The sequence below is a fragment of the Musa acuminata genome, chromosome BXJ2-2 (genome assembly GCF_036884655.1).
Source record: "Musa acuminata AAA Group cultivar baxijiao chromosome BXJ2-2, Cavendish_Baxijiao_AAA, whole genome shotgun sequence".
NCBI lineage: Eukaryota > Viridiplantae > Streptophyta > Magnoliopsida > Zingiberales > Musaceae > Musa > Musa acuminata.
Window position 1 is genome coordinate 32,664,402 of NC_088339.1, and position 23,780 is coordinate 32,688,181.

At 37.8% G+C, this 23,780-nt stretch overlaps 2 protein-coding genes across 2 annotated transcripts; one reads left to right on the top strand and one right to left on the bottom strand.

Moving 5' to 3' along the window:
* Window positions 1–16: 16 nt before the first annotated feature.
* On the bottom strand, window positions 17–751 carry LOC135605049 (uncharacterized). The gene has a single exon (XM_065094730.1). The coding sequence runs from the start codon at window positions 681–683 to the stop codon at window positions 81–83; it is 603 nt and encodes a 200-aa protein (XP_064950802.1). The 5' UTR covers window positions 684–751; the 3' UTR covers window positions 17–80.
* Window positions 752–8,501: 7,750 nt separating this feature from the next.
* LOC103976462 (uncharacterized) lies at window positions 8,502–23,606 on the top strand. Its single transcript, XM_018820418.2, has 14 exons — window positions 8,502–8,970; window positions 11,252–11,413; window positions 15,216–15,281; window positions 15,468–15,611; window positions 15,735–15,848; window positions 15,998–16,099; window positions 16,207–16,392; window positions 18,789–18,878; window positions 18,954–19,088; window positions 20,295–20,417; window positions 21,096–21,181; window positions 21,492–22,104; window positions 22,184–22,261; window positions 22,354–23,606. The coding sequence occupies exons 1-14, from the start codon at window positions 8,659–8,661 to the stop codon at window positions 23,182–23,184; spliced, it is 3,042 nt and encodes a 1,013-aa protein (XP_018675963.2). The 5' UTR covers window positions 8,502–8,658; the 3' UTR covers window positions 23,185–23,606.
* The last annotated feature ends 174 nt before the right edge of the window (window positions 23,607–23,780 follow it).

Sequence of the window (23,780 nt, forward strand, 5' to 3'; positions counted from 1 at the left end):
GTGATCATATTTAATGCTAATCGCAGTGTGTACTCAGAAGAGGCTTACTCTTTGAGACTATGGCTAGAATGTTATTTTGCTTACAATAGCATCACATTGCGAGCCACCGTCCTCGCCCACAACCTGAGCTGCTCCTTCGCGTCTGCGGCCGATCTCCTCTCGTCCCACGCAAGCTTTGGAGGTGCAGTTCTCTCTATCAACCACGCTTTCGACAGATACGCTCGACACCCTCCGCAGTCGCCAGATATCGGCCTCTTGTCTCGCAGGCAGCGAACCACATCTGCGAGCCTCGCGCTCGGTCCTTCCTCGACGAAGACGAAGCCCAAGTCCCTGAATCCTTGGACCTCGAATGCCTCCATTTCGCTGTAGCTTCTCCACTTCCTCCTCCCTTGGATGAACCTCCTGCGTGATCTCTTGCCGTCCGGTTCCTTCTTTCGAGCTCGATGCGACGGCGTCGATGGAGGTCGGAGCAGCTTGCGAGCAATTTCAGTGGCACCAGCTTCTTCCTTGGCCGTGGTTGGAGTGCAGGGAGGTCTTGGTGGTGGTCTTCTGCCTTTGAGTGGATTGTGGAAGAACCAGTACTCATCTAAAAGATCCATCGGCGACTCCACCACCGCCTTGCCATCTGTGGCTGCAGCAGTGGCAGACCCAAATGCTTTCTCCTCTGCGGCCATGCCGATCATGATCACATCTTGGTGGACAGCGAGAGAGAGAGAGAGAGAGAGAGAGGGAACTAAAAAGAGATGGGGAGGAGGAGAGAAGCCTCTGGTGGAGCAGCAGCGACGGTGGTACAGATGCATGTAACGTAGCTTTGATCACCAAACGAACTTTAGCGGGTATCCATTAAAGGGATCGATTACATGCTGTGGGACATGCCGAATCTTTTTGCTTCTTCTTCTTCTTCTTCTTCCCGTATGGATCGATTACATGCATGAACATGTTGATCACACCGGTCAATACGTGCATGTATAGTATAATTTAGTATTTTACTACGATAATAGAAGGCATGAATTGCATTAAAGAAGCAAATCCAACAAGGGGCGAAAGTACAAGAACGCCATAGTGTCGTAACCTACCAAAAACATTGGGTTTGTAGGAGAGTTCATCCCTCCATACCCAATGCATCTTGTTAGATACAGTATAATTAGCTAGTCAGTTAGTCAATTTGGGTCATTGACTATGAAGGGATTCATTCTTTGGTGGATATGATTAAGGAGGGAGAATGTTTGATAGATCTGATAATTTCTTATTTCTTTTTTCCAGTTTAATTGATTTAAAATTTCAAATATTTTATATGAAAACTCATCCTAGACATTATTTAACATAATATATATCATATGACGACACATGAACATTAATTTAATATAAAATCTTAAATTTGTTAAGTCGTGGATCAACCTAATATTTATCGCATGAGCATCACGACGACTTCTGAATCTAAAATTATCGGCTAACCGATGCACAAATCGGTGATTCCTGTAATAAGAAAGAGAATTCAACATATCTCCATCCTATGATCAAGCCAAAAAACAAAAAAGGAAGAAGGAAAAAAGAACACCCAGGGCTGCCACAGATGTTCCAAAGCTGACTGTCTAAGAGTTCCCAACATGGATCCAGAAAAATACAATCACAGGAACAGCTTAGTTAAACAAACAAATCTTATAAGGTATGTGATGAAATCTTACACATGGTGATGAGAATTTCCTATCATTTCCATATCACTGTTTCTTTTAAGTGACTTCAAGATCGAAATGTTAAATGAAGCATAGGAAAAGAAACAAATGTATCATGTCAAAAAGATCAGACTCCAGGAATCAGTGATGGTTCTTTCCACCACTATTCAAGTTCTCATGAAACCTCTGTTTTCTTTTCAACAATTGACAAATCAAACCTCAGTAAACAAATAGTATCTAGATCCTCAAATCTAAGTATTATCAGAATACAAAAACAGGAAAGAGGAGATCGACGAAATGAGATGACTGCATGTTGGGAAACAACCTAACACAGCTCAAAAATGTTCAATTTCTCAATGTTAACTGCTGCTCAAGATGCATCTGACACAGTTCAGTATGATAGCATCTGTAGTCGGATTGGGTTTTATAACAAATTTGACACCAAGAAAATCTATAGTATTTCAAAGTGTTTCTTTACCCTATGGTTTTAGCTTCTCGACTCGAACCTTGGATACATCTGGTGGACACACAGCACAGAGGGGAAGAGCAAGCCCTGGAAAACATTCAAAAGTGCATGAGCTTACACCATTAGAATCATAAAAATCAATGCATACAGAATTCACTTCTCTTCTTTACCTCATGTTGTTATGTTCCCTAAAGCTAAATGATTACATGTCTTGAACCAAGTTCGGACAAACGTAAGCTTTTATGTAGAGTAGTTTGCAGAATTGTTTAATTAATGAAGGTCACATATACAAAAATATTGCATGACAATATTGGACAAATAGAATGACTATCTAAATATGATAATATTACATGATAATTCTGGATGACTATTTTGGAATATAGTTCCTTTTAGTATCTGTCCTAGAATATAAACCTGGATCTGAACCAAGCTTAAATAACGATGCACAACACACAATTTATTGTTGTCGAAAAGCTTCAATAACTTCACAATCACAAACCATATATGAGCCTATATCCACACACTGTTTGAAGAACTTGCCTATCAGGAAGAACTTGCCAACCATATATATGACCTAGAAAATGTGGAACTGCAAGCTACTGAGCAATTGGTTTTAAAAATAGCCAAACACAATCAGGCAACTGCTTAGGAGTCGATAAACACATTCTAAATTTTCTCTGAATTTTAGTACAAATTTTATATTTTAGTTCTATCATTCAAAATATATAAGATACAAGAATGTGCTTTGCTAGTTTGCTAAATATTCCTTTCAAATTTCATGCATTTTTCCTGGCATGAGACTAACAACATGATATGCTCCAAGATTCCACATAAAAACGAAAACAGTAACATCCACAATTGCTACACAAGATTTCCATTGAGATAGCAGACCATGGTTGCTATTTTCGTTGCAGAGGCTACAGAACATCAATAACACAAAACGGCTTATCAATATTTCACACAGCATTCGACACAATGTTCTTACCTTGTCTAAGAGCTGAACAAAATCATTTAAATTGGTTGGTATCAGCTCAGAATTCCAATCCCAGCAGCCCCAGTGGGTTGATGTCTGTCCTTCCAAAAGCAAGCATCCGGCATCAGCCTCACCGATAACCTCATTGGTTCTGAATTGCACCATGTTAGCACAAGTGGACCATATGCCAGAGTTGGCGCTGGTGTTGGCCTCACAGCAACATTGCCTCTCCGCTTCTTCTCTGTATCTAATGCAGTGGATGAAACTGATGCCAGAAGTGGTGTAGGCTGGGGTGCCTCTTGTATGGGAGCAACGACTTCCTTTTTCTCACTGTTTTTATCAGTGCTAGTGGTGGTGGTGGCTGCAACACTGGCAGTGGACTTAGAAGAGTGATGAGGCTGGTTGTTAGGGTGGTGGAGACACGACCGAAGGCAGTCAGTGCCACTGACCGAAGCGTCTTCCGACATCTCCGTTGACAGATTAGGCTCATACATCATCAAAAGAAGGCAGTCAGGCAACTCTGTGGCTTTCACTCCCCCCTTTTTCTGCTGTTTCGCATTCTAGTTGGTCATGTTCCCTGTCTCCATCAGCCTCTTCTTTAACTTCCTTTTTATCTATGCTATGTGAGTTTTGAACCTCAATGGTGTCTTTTGGTCCCTCTACTCCACAAAGCAATCTTCTTTGCTATTGTTTTCTTCATCGATTGCTTTCTTTAGCAACCTCAGACCATCCTTGTCGATGGAGAAGCTCCATCTCCCCTTCCCTCCTGTGGAGAAGCTAGCTCTTCTTATTTCCTTCTCACTGACCCAGCATGGTCTCCCCACCTCCCACTCTGTGGAGAAGATATGCCGCTGCCTACCCCTTTCTCTCGAAGCAGAGCTGCACCTCCCACCTGCCTCCTTTGGTCTGGAGACGTATCTATCTGATCTCCTCTCCCCCTTGTCTGTAGCAGTTGAGCAGATGCTAGATACCCTTCCTACTTCCTCTTCCTTCTTATCTTATCCATTCTCGAGATGAGTATCATTTGCCATCTCTTGCTCCTCTAGCTTTTCTTCCAGCTGAGCATTCTTTGCTTCAGCAGCTGCTATTTCGTGCTCTTTTATATCGCCTCCTGTGTTTTCATTCACTTCAACAAGCTCAGCCGCAGCACCTGTTAGGTCCTCGTCCATGTTTTTCTCCTCTTCATCTGGACTTAGCTGCACCTCCTCTTCCTCTGCCTCTTTTACATGATATGCTTTCATCAGTTCTTCTGTCAAAACCACTGATTGAAAGCATTTCTCCACTCCTCTATCTTCTTGATACACTTGCTCGGTTTCAGTGGCCTCTTTACCCGTCTCTTCTCCTTCCCCTTCCTCATTATACTCTCCATGATGATCTCTGTTCTCATCACCATTATCTTCCTCCTCCTCGCCGCGCACTTGCATGGCGGGCGAATCCCGGAAACGGCTTGCCAGTGCCGCCATTCTGGCTGGATCAGATCTGCGCCTCGTTAGCAGCAGAGTGTTCCTCGGGGGAATGCATACGCTGACCGTCGCTTCCTCCTCTTGTTCTTTCTCCACCATCATCACCGCCTCTTCTCTCTTCTCCATCTCCACCAACAACCCCAAGTTCTCTCTTTATCCCTCCCTCGATGGCCATTCCCATCTCTCTGTCCCCTTTACCTTGGAATACCACGCCCATGACCTCTCGTCTGTTTCCGGCTTTGCTGCCTGGAACTTCCATCAAGCACCTCGTGAACATTGCACCGCAGGAACTCGACCGCTTCTTGTCCTTGTTCGCGTGATCTCGACGAAGAATAGGAACAGAGGGACCTTGGGCCACAAGGGGAGAAGCAATTGAACTCGTACCCGAATGCCCTCAGCACCTGGCAGATGTTCACCGAGAGCTGATGCACCCACCTCTGATATTTGATCCGGAAGCACTCTCGCGCCCCGCCGACGTTCTCCTTCCTCCGAAAGCTCCCCACCCTCCGGCTCCCCCACGCCGTGGCCTTGGCCTTTTTCTTGCCTTTGACCAGCACCTGGGCGATGCAGGTGACCTTGGGGGAAGACGGCTCCGCCGCCTCAAAGGCGACGCCTTTCCGCCTCCCTCCAGGGACTGCGGAAAACATCGGGGATTGGCCGCCCTTGAAGCTGCCACTCGTCCAGAGGCGGCAGCTGAGCGAGGAGGACAGGGACGGCGTCGCTGCGGCGTTGCGACTGGGGAGGGGCTTGGACAAGGGCACGGGCATGGCTGCGGCCGAGCGGCGGGAGGTGAGACAGAAGAAGAGATCGCCAACGCCGGCTCAATGGTGAGAATGTGATCGGTCGCCTCCGCAAACGGAAGACCTCTTCTCCCGCTGGGACTACCTATTTAGACAACTATTCCTCGTAAGGACGAGAATAGCTGCTTTCATTCCCGGTGGGACTGTAAGCGAAAGTAGGGTTATTTACATATTAGCCGAGTTAGACCTCTTAATATTTTGATTTTTAATTTTAAAAATTATATTAGAATCCATTATAATTATGCATCTATTTTTATTTATTCTAATACCATCGATTTTATTGATAAAAATATAAAATAATAAATAAAAAAATAAATTTAACATTCCGATTAAGGATGACGGACGACATCGATGATGGCGGATGACAATACCGTTTAAGACCACAAGTGATTATTGTGGATAAGAAGAGTAATGGCAAAAGGTGAAGGTTGTTTTGTATCTGCATCAATGTCAATACAATCGTCGAATGACGTGGACATGCATATATATCGGTATTGACGTAGTCATCGAGAGATGAAAAAACCACTCGACATCTAAATCAACACTGATGCAAATGTAGAGCGGCAAAATGATCACTCGGTAACTGCGTCGATGTTGATGCAAATGCAAAGCGACCCTCATCTCTTACTTTTTTGTCTGTTAGGATAGATGGATTAAATGTTTCACTTTCATAACTATCGAGATTTCAATGAAAATTTTTTAAGTATAGAGACCAATATGTATAAGTCTAACTATATGGGTTAATATATAATTAACCAGTAAAAGAATGATAAAAATATATAATAATAATAATAATAATTAAACAAATCTATAAGTGCATGAGGATAATGGGGCTCTTTTGTGAGCTAACATAATTAGAATATTAATTCAATGATTGTGTTGGGCGATGATCTATTATGGATAAATTTTTCAAAAAAAAGTTATTATTATTATTTTGGGTAAAATACTCTTTATTTTGTAAAAGATGATATTACTTTGACCCTTTGTCTTATCGACCACCATCATTATGTAACTATCTTTGTTTTATTGCAAGGCCTTGCCATTGCTCGAAGGAATTGAGGTGGGGGACGAGGCTGAGGGCAAGGAGACAACCATGGTGCTACATCTACCCCCCACATGCCTTCTGCCATGTTGGTCGTTGAGCCCTCCATATGTATAACAATTATCGACCTTAGCGAAGGGAAATGAGATGATCACAATGGGGCTTCCCTTCCTCCTCCCCACATGGGCCTCCATACAAGGCTTCGTCCATGCCTCCTTTGTTTAGTTACTTTGTTCCCTTGATTGAGTGACACCAAAGGGTACAAGTAAGCAAAAGCAAGCTCCTTCAACGTAATGAGTTCAAAATCTTGGAGTTTGAGGATACTCTCCTCGAAGATGACATGACGAGAGGCATTTGAGGTGGAGGTGAGGAGTGAAGTGATAGCAACAACATGCGTCGTGGTGGAGACGAAGGGCGAGGGCCTCGCGATGGACCTTTAACGATGTCTTGGTAATACGCGAACAATGACTAAGGTGTAGCTAGTGAATGAAGGTGTGATGATCGATGGGGCGGAGACTAGGATAATATCATCTTTTAAAAAACTAGAGATGTTCTATGAAAAATATAAAAAATTAATTTTTTATAAAAACATTCATCTTTTTATATTTTTTAATAAAAAAATTATATATAAAAAACCATCTATCTCCGTACATGGTTCGTTCTTTCAATAAACATTAAGAGTCGACAAAGAAGAACAAAAACAATATCATCCTCAAACACTCATCGGTAGACATGAGGAGAGTTGTGAGTGTTGTTCAAGTTAGATCAATCACAAATATACTTTAAAATTATATGAAATGGATGATAAGCACCGATGCAGTACTCATTAGAGTTGATCAATATCGAGCTATAAAATTGATCATTTCGAGCCCACAATCATCGATTCGACAATTGGGAGCCCTTTTAAGCTTATAAAAATCTCTCCCTATTCCTTCTTTTATGCTGTAACCCACCAACCAAAGGTTCTTAGGACACATTGTTGTTTATAATAAGGAGACAATGATTTACCAATATAATTTATCCTGGAAGTGATTTCAAGATTTGGTCCGATAAATCTACATACAATATTAAAGGATGGATCTATTGGCTATAAAATATTGTCATTCAATTTAGTAGTAGAAGCATGTATATATTAATGTTATTTCGATAGTTTATTTTACTCAAATATTAGAATTTTAATATATATTTTAACATCTTAACTCTTTTTTCTTTATAAGTAATTCAAAAGTAACTTTCTTTCATGGAGGATTGATCGTACAATAAGAATTTTAATTTTTGATACTTATACCCTTGAATTAATATTCATTTTATAGCTATATATTTTAGTTGTATTTAATTTTAACTTATACACTAAAAAATTGGGAGGAAAATATTAATTTTTTATTTTTTTAATCAAATTTTGGGTGTGTTGGTACATTCGAATATACCAACATAAGGTATCAATTATATCAATATCGATCAATACGTACTAATCCAACTAAGGATCAATGCACAGTACAAGATAATATACCATGATCGCATCAATATTTTGGTTTCGTGTACATACGAAACCAAAAATATTTTGATTTCTTTAAAGAAAGAAGAAACGAGTCTATAATTCGATACGAACTTTTAAGAATTTATGATATTTGCAATTCCTCTGAATAATTTCTTTAATCCCGAACATTCTTCTACTGATAATTCTTATAATTTACTATTTACAACTCTCGCATCTTATATTTTTATTTTTTTCCATAATCTATAATTTTGTTGTCGACATTGTTCGTTCGTCCGAGGAGGAGAAGGATGAAGAGAATATTTATATCTATTTATAAAAAAAATATTTTAAAAATAATAAAAGCATTTATAAGATGGGATTGTGAAAACATATAAATTACTTAAAACTTATTCGATCACTTACTAATTTACTTAAATTACTAATTTACATGGAAACACTATTAAACCCCTATCAACACTCCTACGAAACCTTTACAGCTCGACCGGACCGACTCATTCACGGCTGTCATCGGCTCCGCGGGACACGTAAACAAATCTCAACCATCCTTCTCTGCTCATCTCCCCGTCGTTTTAAACCCGCTGGCGCCCGTCCAACTCGCTTCTCTTCCTTCCCTCCCTTTCCATTTACTTTCTTCTCTGCCTCCTCCCTTTCCCTTCCCCGAGCAATAAAAAGCTGCCAAATATACGTCCGCCAAAAGAGAGCGCAATCTTCTCCGGAAGAGGGGGAAGTGATAGCCGAGCGAGATGATGCAAATGCTTCGATTCCGCGGGGGCTCCGCCTCGACTCCGTCTTCCAAGAACGCCCCCACCTCCCCCAGATCCGGCCCTCGTTCTAGCCCTAATCCTAACCCTAACCCTTACGATGCTGCGTCCGCATGCGTCACCCCCGGATCGGTCGGCCCGGCCAGGCCCCTGCGGCTGGTGTACTGCGACGACAACGGCAAGTTCCGGATGGACCCGGAGGCCGTCGCCACGCTTCAGCTCGTCAAGGGCCCCATCGGCGTCGTCGCCGTCTGCGGGCGCGCGCGGCAGGGCAAGAGCTTCGTCCTCAATCAGGTTCCTCTCCCCCACTTTCTCCGTTTTCTCGTGGAGTCATGGGATGTGATCTCTTGTGCTTCCTCTGAAGTTTTAGTTGATTTTGTTGATCGGCATTTGTCTCATTCGTTCTCGCGAAGAGAATTATGCAAGGCTCAGGCTTCTTTTTGTGAAAAATAAAAATTGCACTGAATACATTCATATTGCGGAGTAGGGTTTAGTAGTAGTTGACATCTGGGGAGTCTGCTTGCTATCTTTCTTTTTACTCAAAAACTCTTCAAGGAGTTCTGCCAATCGGCTACTAATGATCATCGATTATGGTGTCCGTGGATCATTGGGTGGGTGAAACAATTTCCGATATGCAATGAAGTTCTGATCTTGAATGAAATTTACTTTCTATGTAGTCTAAATTTTGCTAACGATACTTGAATTTTGCAACAAAGTTGTGTACATCATGATACTTGGAATTTTTCTAACGATATTGTGTAGACTCGGTAGCACACTGAACCATGGTCTGAGTCTTCCCTTTTTTCAGTTGATATTTCCATACACAGAGATCACAAAACATGCCAAAAAGACTTGAAGATCACATATGATATTAATTCAGATCAGACTTGGTTATCCTTCCTTATTGGGCTGTAAGATCCAACTAGGGCCTTACTTTATAGGTTTTGCATGCCACTTTACTGGAACCTCCAAAGCAATTTCCATACCAAGGAAAAGGATTACAGGAAATCAATTTAGGTGGTCCCTCTTTGAGGCTCAAGTCGTAATGAGTACAAGAAATAGAAAAAAAAAAGTCTTTTGCAAGAAAATGAATTAGTCAAAATAATCCTTACCAATGCCTTGCCCCCTTTATATATGAGTTATTTATCAATTAAATTATTGCCGCATAGGATTGGCACCCATTCAAGTGACATTTGGTATCATCATTGAACTAGTGAATTTAACAGTTTCAGAGAAGTGGATTGTTGTTATCGGCATGTTGGGATTGATTTGTCAAAGGGGTTTGTTGTAATATATCAATATTAAGGATAATTTATAAGATTTCTTTTTCATTTAGTAACATCGAGGTTCATCAAGGATCCACATTAATTCCTTACCTTTTTCACATCGATATTATATGAACTTATGAGTCACGTGTAGATAGACCTCCTTGGATTATGTTATTTGCTAATGATATTATCTTAGTTGATGAGAGTCTAAATAGATTTAATTCTAAAGTTATGTTATGAAGATAATCTTTAGAAACTAAAGGTTTAATATTAAGCATGATTAAAATTGAATATATGAGTTGCAATTTACGTAATACTAGAAATACACTAGATAGGAGAATATTCCTTTAACTAAAAACTTTAGGTATCTCGATCAATTATTCAACAAAATAAAGAGATTAATGATGATATCATTCATAAAGTAAAAACAAGATGATTAAAATAGTGAGGGATGTCAGAAGTCTTGTGTGATTATCTGGTATCTTTGAGATTAGAAAAAAATATAAGATAGTTATAGATCAATAATTAATTACAGATCTGAGTGTTGAGTAGTTAATAAATAACATATATAAAAAATGTGTTGCTGAGATGAAAATATTAAGGTGGATGCACGGAGTTGCTAGCAAAGATAAAACAAATATTTTTATTCATGAATAATTAAATATATCTTCTATAGTCGATAAAATGAAAGAGAATCATTTAAGATAATATGAAGATGTGCTTAGGAGACCTACAAATGTAGGAGTTAGAAGAGATGAAATGATTACCGTTAGTAGTACGAGAAGAGGTAGAAGAAGACCAAAAAAGACCTTAATAGAAACTATAAATAAAGATTTAAATACTCTTAACCTAATATATGGCTTTTTAGATATCTCAATGGGGGGCAAAAGATCCATAGACCATAAATAGTTGAGACTTGTGACTTTGCCGTTGTTGTTAATTGTTACTTGATAACATAATTTGTGCTCGTATTTGTTGTTGTGTTTTATCTGATGATGCCCCATCAGCTTTCATTTTCATAGATCCTACACATTATATCATAAAGATCATCTTGATGTATTCTTACAACTTTTTACACCTTGAAACCAATCTCTATCAAGAGGGTTCAGAGGTTAAAATGAGTATTCTCACAACAGGTTGCAATGTTGTCACTATAACTTCTTGGTTAGATTGATTGGTCAAGTTATCTTACTTCGGCGTCATCTTAAGTTTTTGTTTCTTTGCCATCATAAATACAGCATAAAATCATATGTTCTGGATTGTCTATATCACTTTTGACATGTATTTCCATCTTTGAAATTTGGTAGCTATTAGGAAGGAGCTGTGGATTCCAAGTAGCCTCAACTCATCGACCATGTACCAAGGGACTTTGGATGTGGAGTGCACCTTTAAAGAGAACTGCTATTGATGGAACTGAATATAATCTTCTATTGCTGGATAGTGAAGGAATTGATGCTTATGATCAAACGGTCAGAAACTGTTGGTTCTTTGTTAACATTACATGCCTTAGTTTGATAATCATTCATGTGTATATGTATGTAAAGTTACGGACAATGTAAAATATGTACATGCTCTTGCCATCAACAGACACATTTTTTCCTAAATTTTCACTTGCACTGCAGCTTCATATAATCCATATGGTAGGTATGTTCACATTATTTAGTAGGAATGATAATCCTTAGGTTTTGCTGGTATTTATTTACCAACTTAATTTGGTTTTAAATGAATCTATAGATTGGTAACTAACATGTCATGCTTCATCTGTTGGGTTAAAAAATTAATTAAGCTAGTTAACCATCTCTTCTTGGATATTGATTGGTTGCCATTCAAAAATGTCAACCAGTTTCATGTTCATTATTAAAAGTTGTTGTCTTTTTCAAAAATGGACATCATTTATGTTTAAATACTGGTAAATGTCTAGTGAGTTGCAACTTGTATTAGACAATAAACTGATATGATGATAACTTTTTCAATCTTTTCTGCACTAATACTAATAGTCTATTCAATGTTGATGAACCATGTTTTATACTTCTTGATAAGTTTGGAATGAATATTGTGAATGTTTTCTAATAAGATCTATCTCTCTTTGATACTGTATCTCTTGTTCTTCTGGTTGTTATTAATCCCGTAGCAGACATCTCATAAGTAGCAAGAAATCATTTTAATAAAAATCTAGAGTTAACTTAGTTCATGCTAGGAATAAAGGGCAATGCAAAAAAGAGAACAATGAAATGGTTTCTAAACTAAACGTTATCTTTGAGTGTATCAAGAATTTCACTTGAAGATTCTTTGGCTAAATATGTTAATATCCAAATGTATGGTTCAAGTTACAATAAATTTGTGATCTTTTTGGGTCAGTTATCAAAGAAATTGGATCATGTTTTTGGAACTATAATGTTCTGTTAATAAGTTTGCCTGAATTGTGTCTACTAAATTATGCACATCATTTTCAATATTAACTTAAATTCTTCTTTTTGCTTCTCATCTTTATGATTTAGTGCTTTACTTTTGCAACATGCGTATCAAAATTTATTTTATTTGGTAATATTCCTTTTCATTTTGAGTGATGTGTATCAATGCATTAATATTTGATCTTGCTGCTTGCAACAACTTTGAGGACCTTAACATTAAATTTTGAATCTTTGCCAAAGTGTAACCAGCATGTTAGTTACAAGGGTCTTTTGTGAATATCATAGTTAAATATTTTGCTCACTAATGTATGTTGTAAGTACATCAGAGTCAGAAACTTATTTGACTAAACAGTGGGAAACTAATGGATATATGTGTGTATATATATAATATAACACTCTTGTAACAGATTAAACATGTAAGGACCAAAATATTTTGACTGGTGAAATTGTCACTACCAGAAGTATGCACATTTTGAATTTGTAGTCATTATCAAAATCCTTTATGTTTGATGCTTAATTTGGATGAATGATATATCTGATCCTTTAATTACAATTAGGAATTTGGTATGATGACATTTAGGTTGATTGTGGATGGCTGATCCAGTACATAATATAATCTAACTTGATCATGTTATTTGTCTCTAACCAATCAATTTTTATGATTAAATATCACAACATATATATTCAATATCATCCCTGATAAGCCTATGAACTTGAAATCAATAATGTTCATACATTGTAGCTTGTAATTCTCTTAGATAATTATAGTTTTTTACTTTTTTTTAACGTATCATGGTTCATACTATAATCGTAAAGGATTTCTTACTATTATGTTGGCTTGGGTTCTAGAGGACAATTCTCATATTGTTTGATCTAAAAAAGCTAATCAGAATAATTTGAGCGCATGTTAGTGATTTGGAACTTAGGTTGAAGCAAGGTTTTCAATTTCAGGTAGTCCAAGTCCAATACATTCTAGTGTAAAGACACATGACATGTCAGAATGTACCATAATATCATTCTGTTGGGGAAGGGGAAGAAGAAGAAGGAAGAAGAATAATGGAGAATGAAGAAGGAAGAGTTGGTGAAGGAAGAAGAATAGGAGGAAGAAGAGAAGAAGAAGAGTAGTAGATGTACCATAGACGAGGCCGACTGGGGTAGTGAGCATGTGGGTGGCAGGCAACAGCGACAGTCGAGCCATTGACAGAGGAGAGGAACCTTACGAGTTGCGAGTCCTAGGTGACGAGGCATAAAAAAAAACACATTTTAATAAAAAAATGATAGTATCAAACTGCTTAAAATAGGTGGGTTCATGATAGGATATGCTATCAGATTGGTACATACTGTTTAGCGAAATATAAATCTCTGGGTTTTAGCAAGGTTCGTCGTACAGTACCGTACCGGCATTTCGACTTGGGCTCGGTACGGTACGGTACCGGTGTACCGGGCGGTATATCAGGGCGTACCGAGCGGTACACCCTGGTGTACCGAATAATTTTATACTTTTTTCATACTGTAGCAGTGCTACAGTATTATACTGCAGCATTGTAGTAGTGCTACAGTATAATACTGCAACACTGTAGCGGTACCGGGCGGTCCGCGTACCGGTAACCTGTCGGACCGGTACATATCGTCCGGTATGGGCGGTACGCTTCGGTATGGCAGGCCTTGGGTTTTAGTAACATATTGTGTATGTGCTTCTATGCCATGCTTGCCATGTCAAGAATTCACTGGCATTATACGAGGATATAGTTATCATATGAAATCAGTGTCGTTGCCCCTTGGTGTATCCTGATTATTTGTATGCATGAGATGAATTAATATTGACCAAAGTTGAATACTAACAGAACTGGGGATATAGTTAAATTGGATAGACAAAAAGTTCAAATAAGTAAAACTTCTAGGTATCTTGGATCATTCAAGAAGATGAAAAGATTGATGAAGATAAAATGAGGTTAAAGTGGAGAGGCATCAGAAGTTTTTGTGTGATCAATAGGTACCTCTTAGGTCAAGAGAAACATTTTATAAGTTAGCTGTTAGGATATTAATGCTTTATGGATTTGCGTGTTAGACAGTTAAAAATCAATAACTATAAATTTTTTTATATCACTAAGAATGAAAAGATAAATGTATGGAGAAGATATAAAAGGAAATGTTTTCATTTATAAACAATCAGATTTAACTATATTTATAGGATCAAAGATAAAATGAGGAACAATGACTTAAGATAGTATGTACATGCAATAAGGAGATTTATAGATGCTATAGTTAAGATAGGTGAAATAATTAATACTTGCAGAGCGAGAAGAGGTAGAAGGAGATACGGAAGACTATTTTAAATGATTTTGTAAATAAAGATTTGAATTCTCTTAATTTATCTAAGTATATTATTCTATATAGAGCTCAATGTGGTGGCAACAATTCTATGTAGCCAACCCCAAATAATTGGGATATTATGGCTTAATTCTCATTGTTGTTGAAGCACCTGCACAAGTGTATCATTTTTATGATGGGAACACTGAAATTTATTTTTTTTGTTTGCTTTAGATTCTTGCTCATGTTTTACCCTAATCAGGACTTGTCTTGTAATTTGATCCTGCACTGGACTATATGAGCAATGCATGTTATGAATGATTTCTTTGTGTTCCTTCACTAAAGCCTGTAGTAGAATATTTGTGTGATGCATTATACTTTATGTGCATTGTCAACTTAAAAACTATAATTCCTATTTCCTATACTTTATGGTAAATGTCAATTTAAATGCTATAGTTGCTATTTCCTATCTAATATGTTATGTCATCATGCTCTTCAGCAATCATTTCAAAGTGTCTAAAGTGGTGTCTTCCTCGTCCTTCTTTTACAGGGAACATACAGCATTCAGATATTCTCCTTAGCTGTTCTCTTGTCAAGCCTATTCATCTATAACCAGGTACAGATTCCTTTTCTGGAGTTTCAGTTTGCTCGTGGTCATGGAAAAGGTGGAGATTATGAGTTGGAGATCTTATGCATTCATTTAATCCTGTTTAGCTCACACCAAATTTGTTATCAGCACAGCCTCTCAAATAAGAAATTACTAATTGTTTGTTTTCTGTATTTCCTGTTTTATCTCCTTCAGATGGGTGGCATAGATGAGGCTGCACTTGATCGATTATCTCTTGTTACTGAGATGACTAAACATATCCGTGTTAGAGCAACTGACAGAATGTCTATGGTATCTGAACTTGGTCAATTTTCACCGATGTTTGTCTGGCTTCTGAGGGTGATTCTGCCTACCAAGCTAATTATATCATTTTTACTGCTTATTGAGACTGAGATTTTGCTTAGGTTTGTGAAGTGATTGACCACTCATATTGATTACCGTGGATGACCCTATGATTTCTAGGACTTCTATCTGGATTTGTCTGAGGATAACAACAAAATTACTCCACGTGATTACCTAGAGTTGGCCTTAAGGCCCATGCAGGGTGGAGGAAAAGATGTATTGGCAAAGAATGAGGTATTTTGCTTAGTGCTCTTGGAGACATTCAACTTTGCTACTTAGCTAGCTAATAACAACTTTCTTTTGGGAGTGATTCCAAATTTCTTACATGTAACAGTTACATATTATCATATTGGTTACTGTTCTATTTCATGAAACACTGACAGATTCGGGAGTCAATTTGTGCTCTTTTTCCGGAAAGAGAGTGCTTGACACTTGTGAGGCCATTAAATGATGAAAATGATCTCCAACGCCTTGATCAAGTTCCTGTGAGGATATTAGACTTGCCTTTTAATTTTTCTTTTTTAATCATTGATCATATTAGCTTTTCCAACCTTTATTTACTTATTCAGAATATACTCTCTTCGTCATGCAGGTAGCAAGATTAAGACAAGAATTCAGATCAGGCCTTGATGCATTGATGAATTTTGTTTTCGAGCGAACCAGGCCTAAACAAGTAGGGGACATTGTCATGACAGGTCCTGTTCTTGCTGGCATCACACAATTGTTTCTGGATGCTATCAACAATGGGGCTGTCCCTACGATATCCTCCTCATGGCAGGTTTATCAAGTTGTCAATATTTACATACTCATATGATTATGATATAGTTTACTCTTTTGTGGACAATGGCTTGAGATGTGTCTTCTTGTTCTTGTTCTTTTGTGCATTTGTTTGTATGTCATGATGCTTGACCTATCAGATTGTAGAACCTTAATGGATCTGTTAATATTCATATGCTCTTGCAGGCTGTGTGTGTTCATGGGCCTTGTTTATAGGGATTCAAAAACTTATTAAGCTGGTTTGTGAGTTCTTCAAATCAAACCATGTTTTTACTTGGAAACCAAACTGTCCAAACTCAATCAAATCAAACCTTGATTATATCGTCTATTTTGTTCACATTCTATAATCAACCTGTTGAGCTTATGCCACACAGTTCAACTTACAAACAACAAGATGAAATACCTCTCTAGGGTGTCATTGACATCACCAAATATTATAAGCAGTTCTTCTCTTATGAAGTTGGTCAGTTAGTGTGAACAGTACAAAACTTTGCAAAAAGCAATTGTTATATTTACAACTTTCAAAATATCAAGACCATAACAAACTATTAACATTTGAGGGTGGACCTTTGTACAATGGCTCCATCATGATCTGAGACAGTCTCTATATTTGAAGGTAAGGCTGTGACATTGACCCACCGCATTCTAGGTTCCTTCGATTGCAATAATGTTGTTGGCTCAAAACAGAATTTTCATGCAATCTTGGAGCTAGACTTCTTAAGAATGATTACTAGAAAATTGCCTTGTGCAATTATCCTAATGTAAATGAAAATTATTGTAATTCTGAAACAAATATTTTGAGGCTCGTCATCTCAAAGGTATTTATCACTGATCAATCTAGCAAACTTTCTTTGGTTTGAAACTTTGAATAGAATGGCAGTGTGTTTGTGGCAGCCATTTTTATGCTTTGAGCCCATTTGAAGGGAGCAATTATAAAATCTTTTGGGATCATCACTTCTGTCACAACTTGATAAGATATAATAGCCAATTGATCCAGACAAAACAAGTTTCAAACACATACCGAAATGCTTATGCTCAAGACATGCATATTAACCCTTTCTAGTCTTATATTTTGATCCTAACATTGATTCTTGATGATGGATTAATTGATCCTCTCAATCTCCTGACTCAAATTCGTGACATTCTCATTAGGATCCACATGTGAAATATATAGCCCTTCCCTAATCTCTTGTTGGTGGTCTGAAAGACTTGTGAACCACATTGGTGGCTCCATGTTGATCTTGCCCCTTGCACCATCCATTGTAGGTACTTCCTATTTAGATCTGTTAATCCATACATCGGGTGTCTTATATTTGCTTAGGTACCAATTTCCAAATTAGCTTTTTGTAGTATACTAGCCTAATAACCTAGGCAAAGCAAGCCATACTTTATATCTCATAGTTTAGTGGTGAGTCCATTTAGTCGTATCAACTAATGCATCAGAATTTACCTTTCCTGCTTCCACTTTGCTTCCTCCTATTCCTTATCCTTTTCTAGTGCACTTCTTTCTCTTTTTCCTCCAGCACCTGTGCCTGAGAGAAGGTGTGCGCACAAGGGTTTCAAGGTAGGATCCTGCACGATTTAATGGTCGTGATCTACCATGTTAGACCTGTTTTGACATATTAAAAAGAGAGTCGATTTTAAGTTTGTCTTGATAAAGTTGATTAAGATTGGTTAAAACATCAAAACTTGGTCTGCTTGGTTCTTAGTATATTGGTTGTCCGCAAGTTGGTTCTCACTTGCACCAGTACATACAACCTGTGACAAGAGGTATACCACTAATTGTCATTCCTTTCCCTTAAGTCAATCTTTAACATATTGGAGTTGTTTTATTGCATGATTAAGATAAATATCATGTTTCTTCAAGTCAATCTTTACCACTTGCACCAGTACATACAACCTGTGGCAAGAGGTATACCACTAAGTGTCATTCCTTTCCCTTAAGTCAATCTTTAGCATATTGGAGTTGTTTCATTGCATGGTTAAGTTAAATATCATGTTTCTTTATGGCTAGGTTTTTGCAACCACAACTACACACGGTAACAACAAATCCATCATGATACTTGGATTTCACATCACATAAATTATTTAACATGCTTATATTATTATTACATAATCCAGTCAAAATGTTTGCATAGTGATTTAGTTTGTTTTTGAGGATTTAACACTAGGCTATGTAGGCATATTTAGTTGTTTATGTTCTGAATTTCTATTTTTGGAAGTGAAACGTTAATGTCCTACTCTGCTTGGTATTAGCAAATTTCTTTACTGTTTTGGTTTTCAAGTTCTGTGATAGTATGCCCTCATGATAGTTAGTAGCTAATGAATGATTAGAATTTCAGGCATACATTTTTCACTTTTCTTAAACTGTTATTTTTTTGTATTGTTTGACTACAGAGTGTTGAAGAGTTGGAATGCAGAAAGGCATATGACTTTGCGACTGGGATTTACTTGTCATCTTTTGATCGCACTAGGCCAGCTGATGAGGTGATGTGACACCATAGATGATAAATGGATGACAACTTTTTTTTGGACTTTCATGGGTGCTAACTTCGTCTACAGGCTATTCTCAGAAAAGTACATGAAGATGCTGTTCACAAATCACTTGCTGCCTTTAATACTTGTGCCGTGGGTGCTGGTTCAGCACGATTAAATTATGAGAAACTTCTTAAGAACTTCTTCAGAAAGACATTTGAGGTATGTGCCAGATTTAATCCGGATATGATCATTGGCATCTGTTATAGGTATATTGTTGTTTATAGAATCACAAACATATGTCTGTTCTCTTTTGATTGTATTGTCCACATTGCTTAAAGCACAGTATCATCGTGCAGACTACCATGAGAAATGCCCAGCCCATGTCATTTCCCTACATCTTTGGTGCTAGTTCGACATAAGGAGTGTTGTGCTGGTATCTGCCTCCGGTGCAGTTCAGTATTTTCCATGCTGGAAACAAGTAGCAAAATACACCACAATTTTTCTCCCAGTGTTTTGCCTTCCTAGAGCAAGCTTTATAGGTTTGGGAAAAGGGTCTGAAGCCTCATAAATTTCATACATTTTATGACTTTTGAGATCCTTTTACTTGTTGGACCTATTTGAATACAGAGAGTGAAAGATCTATGAAAGAAGGGACTCAAACTTTTGTAGTCTTGGAGTAGTCAAGGAACATGTATTGGGCTTAAAATTTTAAGCTGTGTTTAAGAAAGCCTTTGATAGAATTGGCTCTGTTTCATTTTGGATGTCCTTTCCCACAAAGAACAAGGTCAAATGTATTGGTTGGTTTAGAGCTTGCATCTTTTCAAGATTGTTTGTCATTATTATGCTCAGCAAAGCTTAAATAGAATAACTGCTGATCACACGTAAAACATAGAGAAATCACGAAGCTTCCTCATTGAGATTACTTCAGCATGATTTAGAAAATTAATAGATTAAGTATTAAAGTCCTTAAATACTTTTATTTTTGGCAGTAGATGAGATGAGCTTCTTGTATGCTATATCATGTGGCATAGGAAAAGTAGAAGCTCTAACACATTAAAGCTGTGACACCTTAAAACATCTAATGGATGTAAGAAAGACATGGAGTAAATGGATGTATTAATTTTCAGCTAAATTCAAGAAAACATGCCAGCTGAAATTTCTGAGATTTAGGATAATCGGCTGAGTGAGATTGTAATCCGTTGGAAATCTTGGCCATAACTTAATCCAATCACCAAGTTTTTTAAATTAGAAATTTATCATGTTTGTACAAATGTTTTGGATGATCTAACCAGAAATTTGCTGATGTGGTCAGGAGACCCTAAACCTGCTAATCACATTTGTATCTGGCATCTGCATGCATTTATATATTAATATATAAAAATTGGTTGTCATGCTAGGTACTAATTCTGATGAATGCTTTTGCAGGACTACAAGAGGACAGCCTTTTTGGAGGCCGATAAGAGATGCTCAAATACCGTGAGAAGTATGGAAAACAACTTGAGACAAGCTTGTCATGATGCTGATGCTAGAGTTGACAGGGTGATTAAGGTGAGCATATAAGTACCAAAGTTGCAAATTAATAATGAGCTAGTTTAGGAGTATTGGTCATTGTTCGCTGTAATTTATGTGCTTAGGTAATATAGGCAGAGGAATTGGGAAGTGGAGGTTATATGCTTGATGATGCTTACATTTGATCTACTAGCTTGATTTTTTAACAATGCAGACAAATTTTGTATTTTAATTTGAAACGATATGAAGGATCCATTATGTTTATCTGAAAGTTTAATTATGAATTTTAGATACGACTATGAAAGGAAATACAACATGGTCGAAATTTCATTCTTTGCTAATTGCATTTAAGAATTTTAAACCAGTAATTTTTAAATCCAAGGTCGCAATTAGACTGCTCAAGTGATTATAAATCTCTAAACACTCTAAAGTAGGGTTGTAGTAGGGTTATATGGGCATATCGAGAGCTCTTATATGCATCACTTGTTGACATACTGCACCAAATAATACAATGCAGTCATTGAAGTCATTATCTGTCATTTGGATTGTATATCAGTCTATTACATCCCTTCTAGTTGCCTAGCTGCCTTTCCCTTTATTTTTCTCTTTTTTTCTCTCACCACATGATCAATTTTTACACTGATAGACACATTCTGCATGGTTTAATTTATTGTATCATATGTACCTAAGACCTCAATATTATTGAAATTTCATCAGGTTCTGAATGATCTGATCTCTGAGTATGAATCATCTTCACATGGTCCAAGCAAATGGAAGACATTGGCTACCTTCTTATTTGAGTGGTTAGTTGTTGTTTTTTGCACGTTGCATTCTTTTACTCTGATATAGCAATTATTGGTTGCTAGAGATTTCATAAGTTGCTCAGTTTGGAGCAGCTATAACATCGATTTAAATCAATGTCAGTCTGGTGGGTTGTGTCCCAGCCGCTTCATGGCTGTCCAATTAACCCTTTATATGAATTTATGAAAGAGTTCTTTATGTGTAGAACTTTTTGACCTGTTTTGGTGGTTCCATAATTGGCAAGCTTTTCTGGGTTGACATTGTTTTGTTTTCCAAGCTTTTATCTTCTAGTTTTGCTTCTTTGTCTTGCAGTTTGGAAGGACCCATCAAGGATGTTTTTGAGAAGCAATTACATCAAACTGATTCAGAGAGGGGTATTCTTGCATTGAAATGCTGTTCAAATGAAGACAAATTGGGACTGCTGAAGAAGCAACTTACAGCAAATGAAAAGCACAGATCTGAATATATGAAGCGTTATGAGGATGCGATCATTGATAAGAAAAGAATGTCTGAAGATCTAAGTTCTCGTATTGTGAACTTGAAAAGCAAATGCAGCACGATAGAGGAGTGCTGTATTTGTCTGTCCAAGGATCTTGATGATGTTAGACGTGAGTCCTCTGATTGGAGAAATAAGTATGATCAACGTGATTTGGAGTTGCAAAGAGAAAAAGAGAAATTCTATGCTCAAAAAACAATTCTTGAATCTAGTTACACTGTTACCGAGGGGAGATTCGCTGTTGCTCATGAACAGGTAATATCTGCTCAAGAAGAGGCATTGGAGTGGAAACAGAAATATGACATTGCTGCTGGAGAAGCTAAAGCAGGTCTGGAGAGGTCAGGATTAGTGCAGGAATGGGCTAACGACAAGGCACTAGAAAGGGAAGATGTGATAAGAGAAGAATGGGGCACTGAGTTGCTGGAAAAGGTTAATGTTTTTTTTGCTTATATATTGTTTCATGATTCTTTCATCAGAAGCTTGATTCAACATCTATTGGATGCAATAGGAAGAGGAAATCAAGAACTTGAATGCAAAACTGGAGAACACTGAGAGCCTCATTGGTACCATGGGTACGCAATTGGAGGTAATTTCACACTCAAGGATCTCATTTCTTTTGACTAAGGTTTATGATACAGTTACTGATAACATAGACGATGGTGCACTTTGTATTTGTAGGATGTGGAATCAAAAGTAGCACATCATAAATCAGAACATTTGGGCTTGAGGAATGAAATCAAAGAATTGCTTGAGAAAGTGGATTCTATGAAGGTGATGGCTCAATCACATGAGAACCAAAGCAAAATTCTGGAACAAGAAAAGGAACATCTTGAAGAGAAGTTCCTAGCTGAAATAAAAAAATTTGATGAAACAGAAGAACGGATCAAATATGCTGAAAGAGGTGCAAAGATGGCAATTGAGTTGGCTGATGCTGCGCGGGCTGAATTAGTTATTATCCAAAAGGACAAAAGTGAAGCACAACGACTTGCACTTGAACGATTGGCAGTGATTGAAAGAGTTGAAAAGAAAATTGATAGCTTGGAGCACGAGAAAGCAAAGTTGACGGATGAAATAGAGAGGCTGCATCAGTCTGATGCCTTGTTGAAGGTTTCATCACTTGAGAGAAGAGTTGAGGAACGAGAGCAAGCAATTGAGGATTTGTTGTGTCAGAGTAATGAACAAAGATCCAGCACAGTCCATGTATTTGAGAGCCTTTTGGCCACGGAACGTGCTGCTCAAGCTGAGGCCAACTGTAGAGCGGAGGTCATGTCGTTACAGCTACAAGCTACTCAAGGCAAACTGGATAAGCTCCACCAAGATCTGACATCTATACTTCTAGTCGAGACTGCACTCGACAGCAAACTCAGAACTGTTTCTCATCATAAACGTTCTAGAGACGATGAGTTTGGTACGGGCTCTATGGAAAACATTGAAGATGGCAAAGATCAGGCAAGAGGTGCGAAACGATCCAAGAGTACTACCAGCCCGCTGAAGTATGTTTCCTCATAAGGTGATGGTCCGTACAAAGGGAAAGATTCACGTTTTGCGGAGCCAAGAAATTCAGGAAACTGAATCTGAAAATTACATGAAGTTCACTGCTCTGAAACATAAACAGGAGCTTGTGGAACATGGATTCGGTGCATAGCTGTTCAAACAGAAGAACCCGAACTTGAAAGAAATCCATTCTCTTTCTGAGAAGCCATATGATTTGTGGGCACTGTTTATTTTCTGTCTATAGAGTCAATTTTTAATGCTGTTAATTGAGTTGTGCATATAGTGTTACCCAAGTTTGCTAGGACTGCATCTTATGGATGTGGTTACCAAATTCCAATATGAGATGGAAACCAAGCACTCGTAAAATATGGAAGTCTGGCTTAGGTGTAATGATTGATGATAAATGTGGAAACATGTACAAAGTTTTTCGTCGTTAAGTAGTTTCTTTACTGTATGGTGTTCATTTACTGTATTGAGATAAGCATTCTGTTGGGGTTATGTAATCTTTAACCAGAGGTAACCTGTGGTCGGAGGAGTTGCCCTCTACTTAATATACATCAAGGAAAGATGGAAGAGAGAAGATCATGAGTATATATCCGCCACTCAAAATG

Excerpts from the sequence above, each read along its gene's own strand:
- LOC135605049 (XM_065094730.1), bottom strand. The coding sequence starts at position 683 with ATGATCGGCATGGCCGCAGAGGAGAAAGCATTTGGGTCTGCCACTGCT.
- LOC103976462 (XM_018820418.2), top strand. The coding sequence starts at position 8,659 with ATGATGCAAATGCTTCGATTCCGCGGGGGCTCCGCCTCGACTCCGTCT. Across the intron at positions 19,089-20,294 it reads TCTTCAGAAAGACATTTGAG|GACTACAAGAGGACAGCCTT; the intron begins GTATGTGCCAGA and ends ATGCTTTTGCAG. Across the intron at positions 20,418-21,095 it reads GAGTTGACAGGGTGATTAAG|GTTCTGAATGATCTGATCTC; the intron begins GTGAGCATATAA and ends AAATTTCATCAG.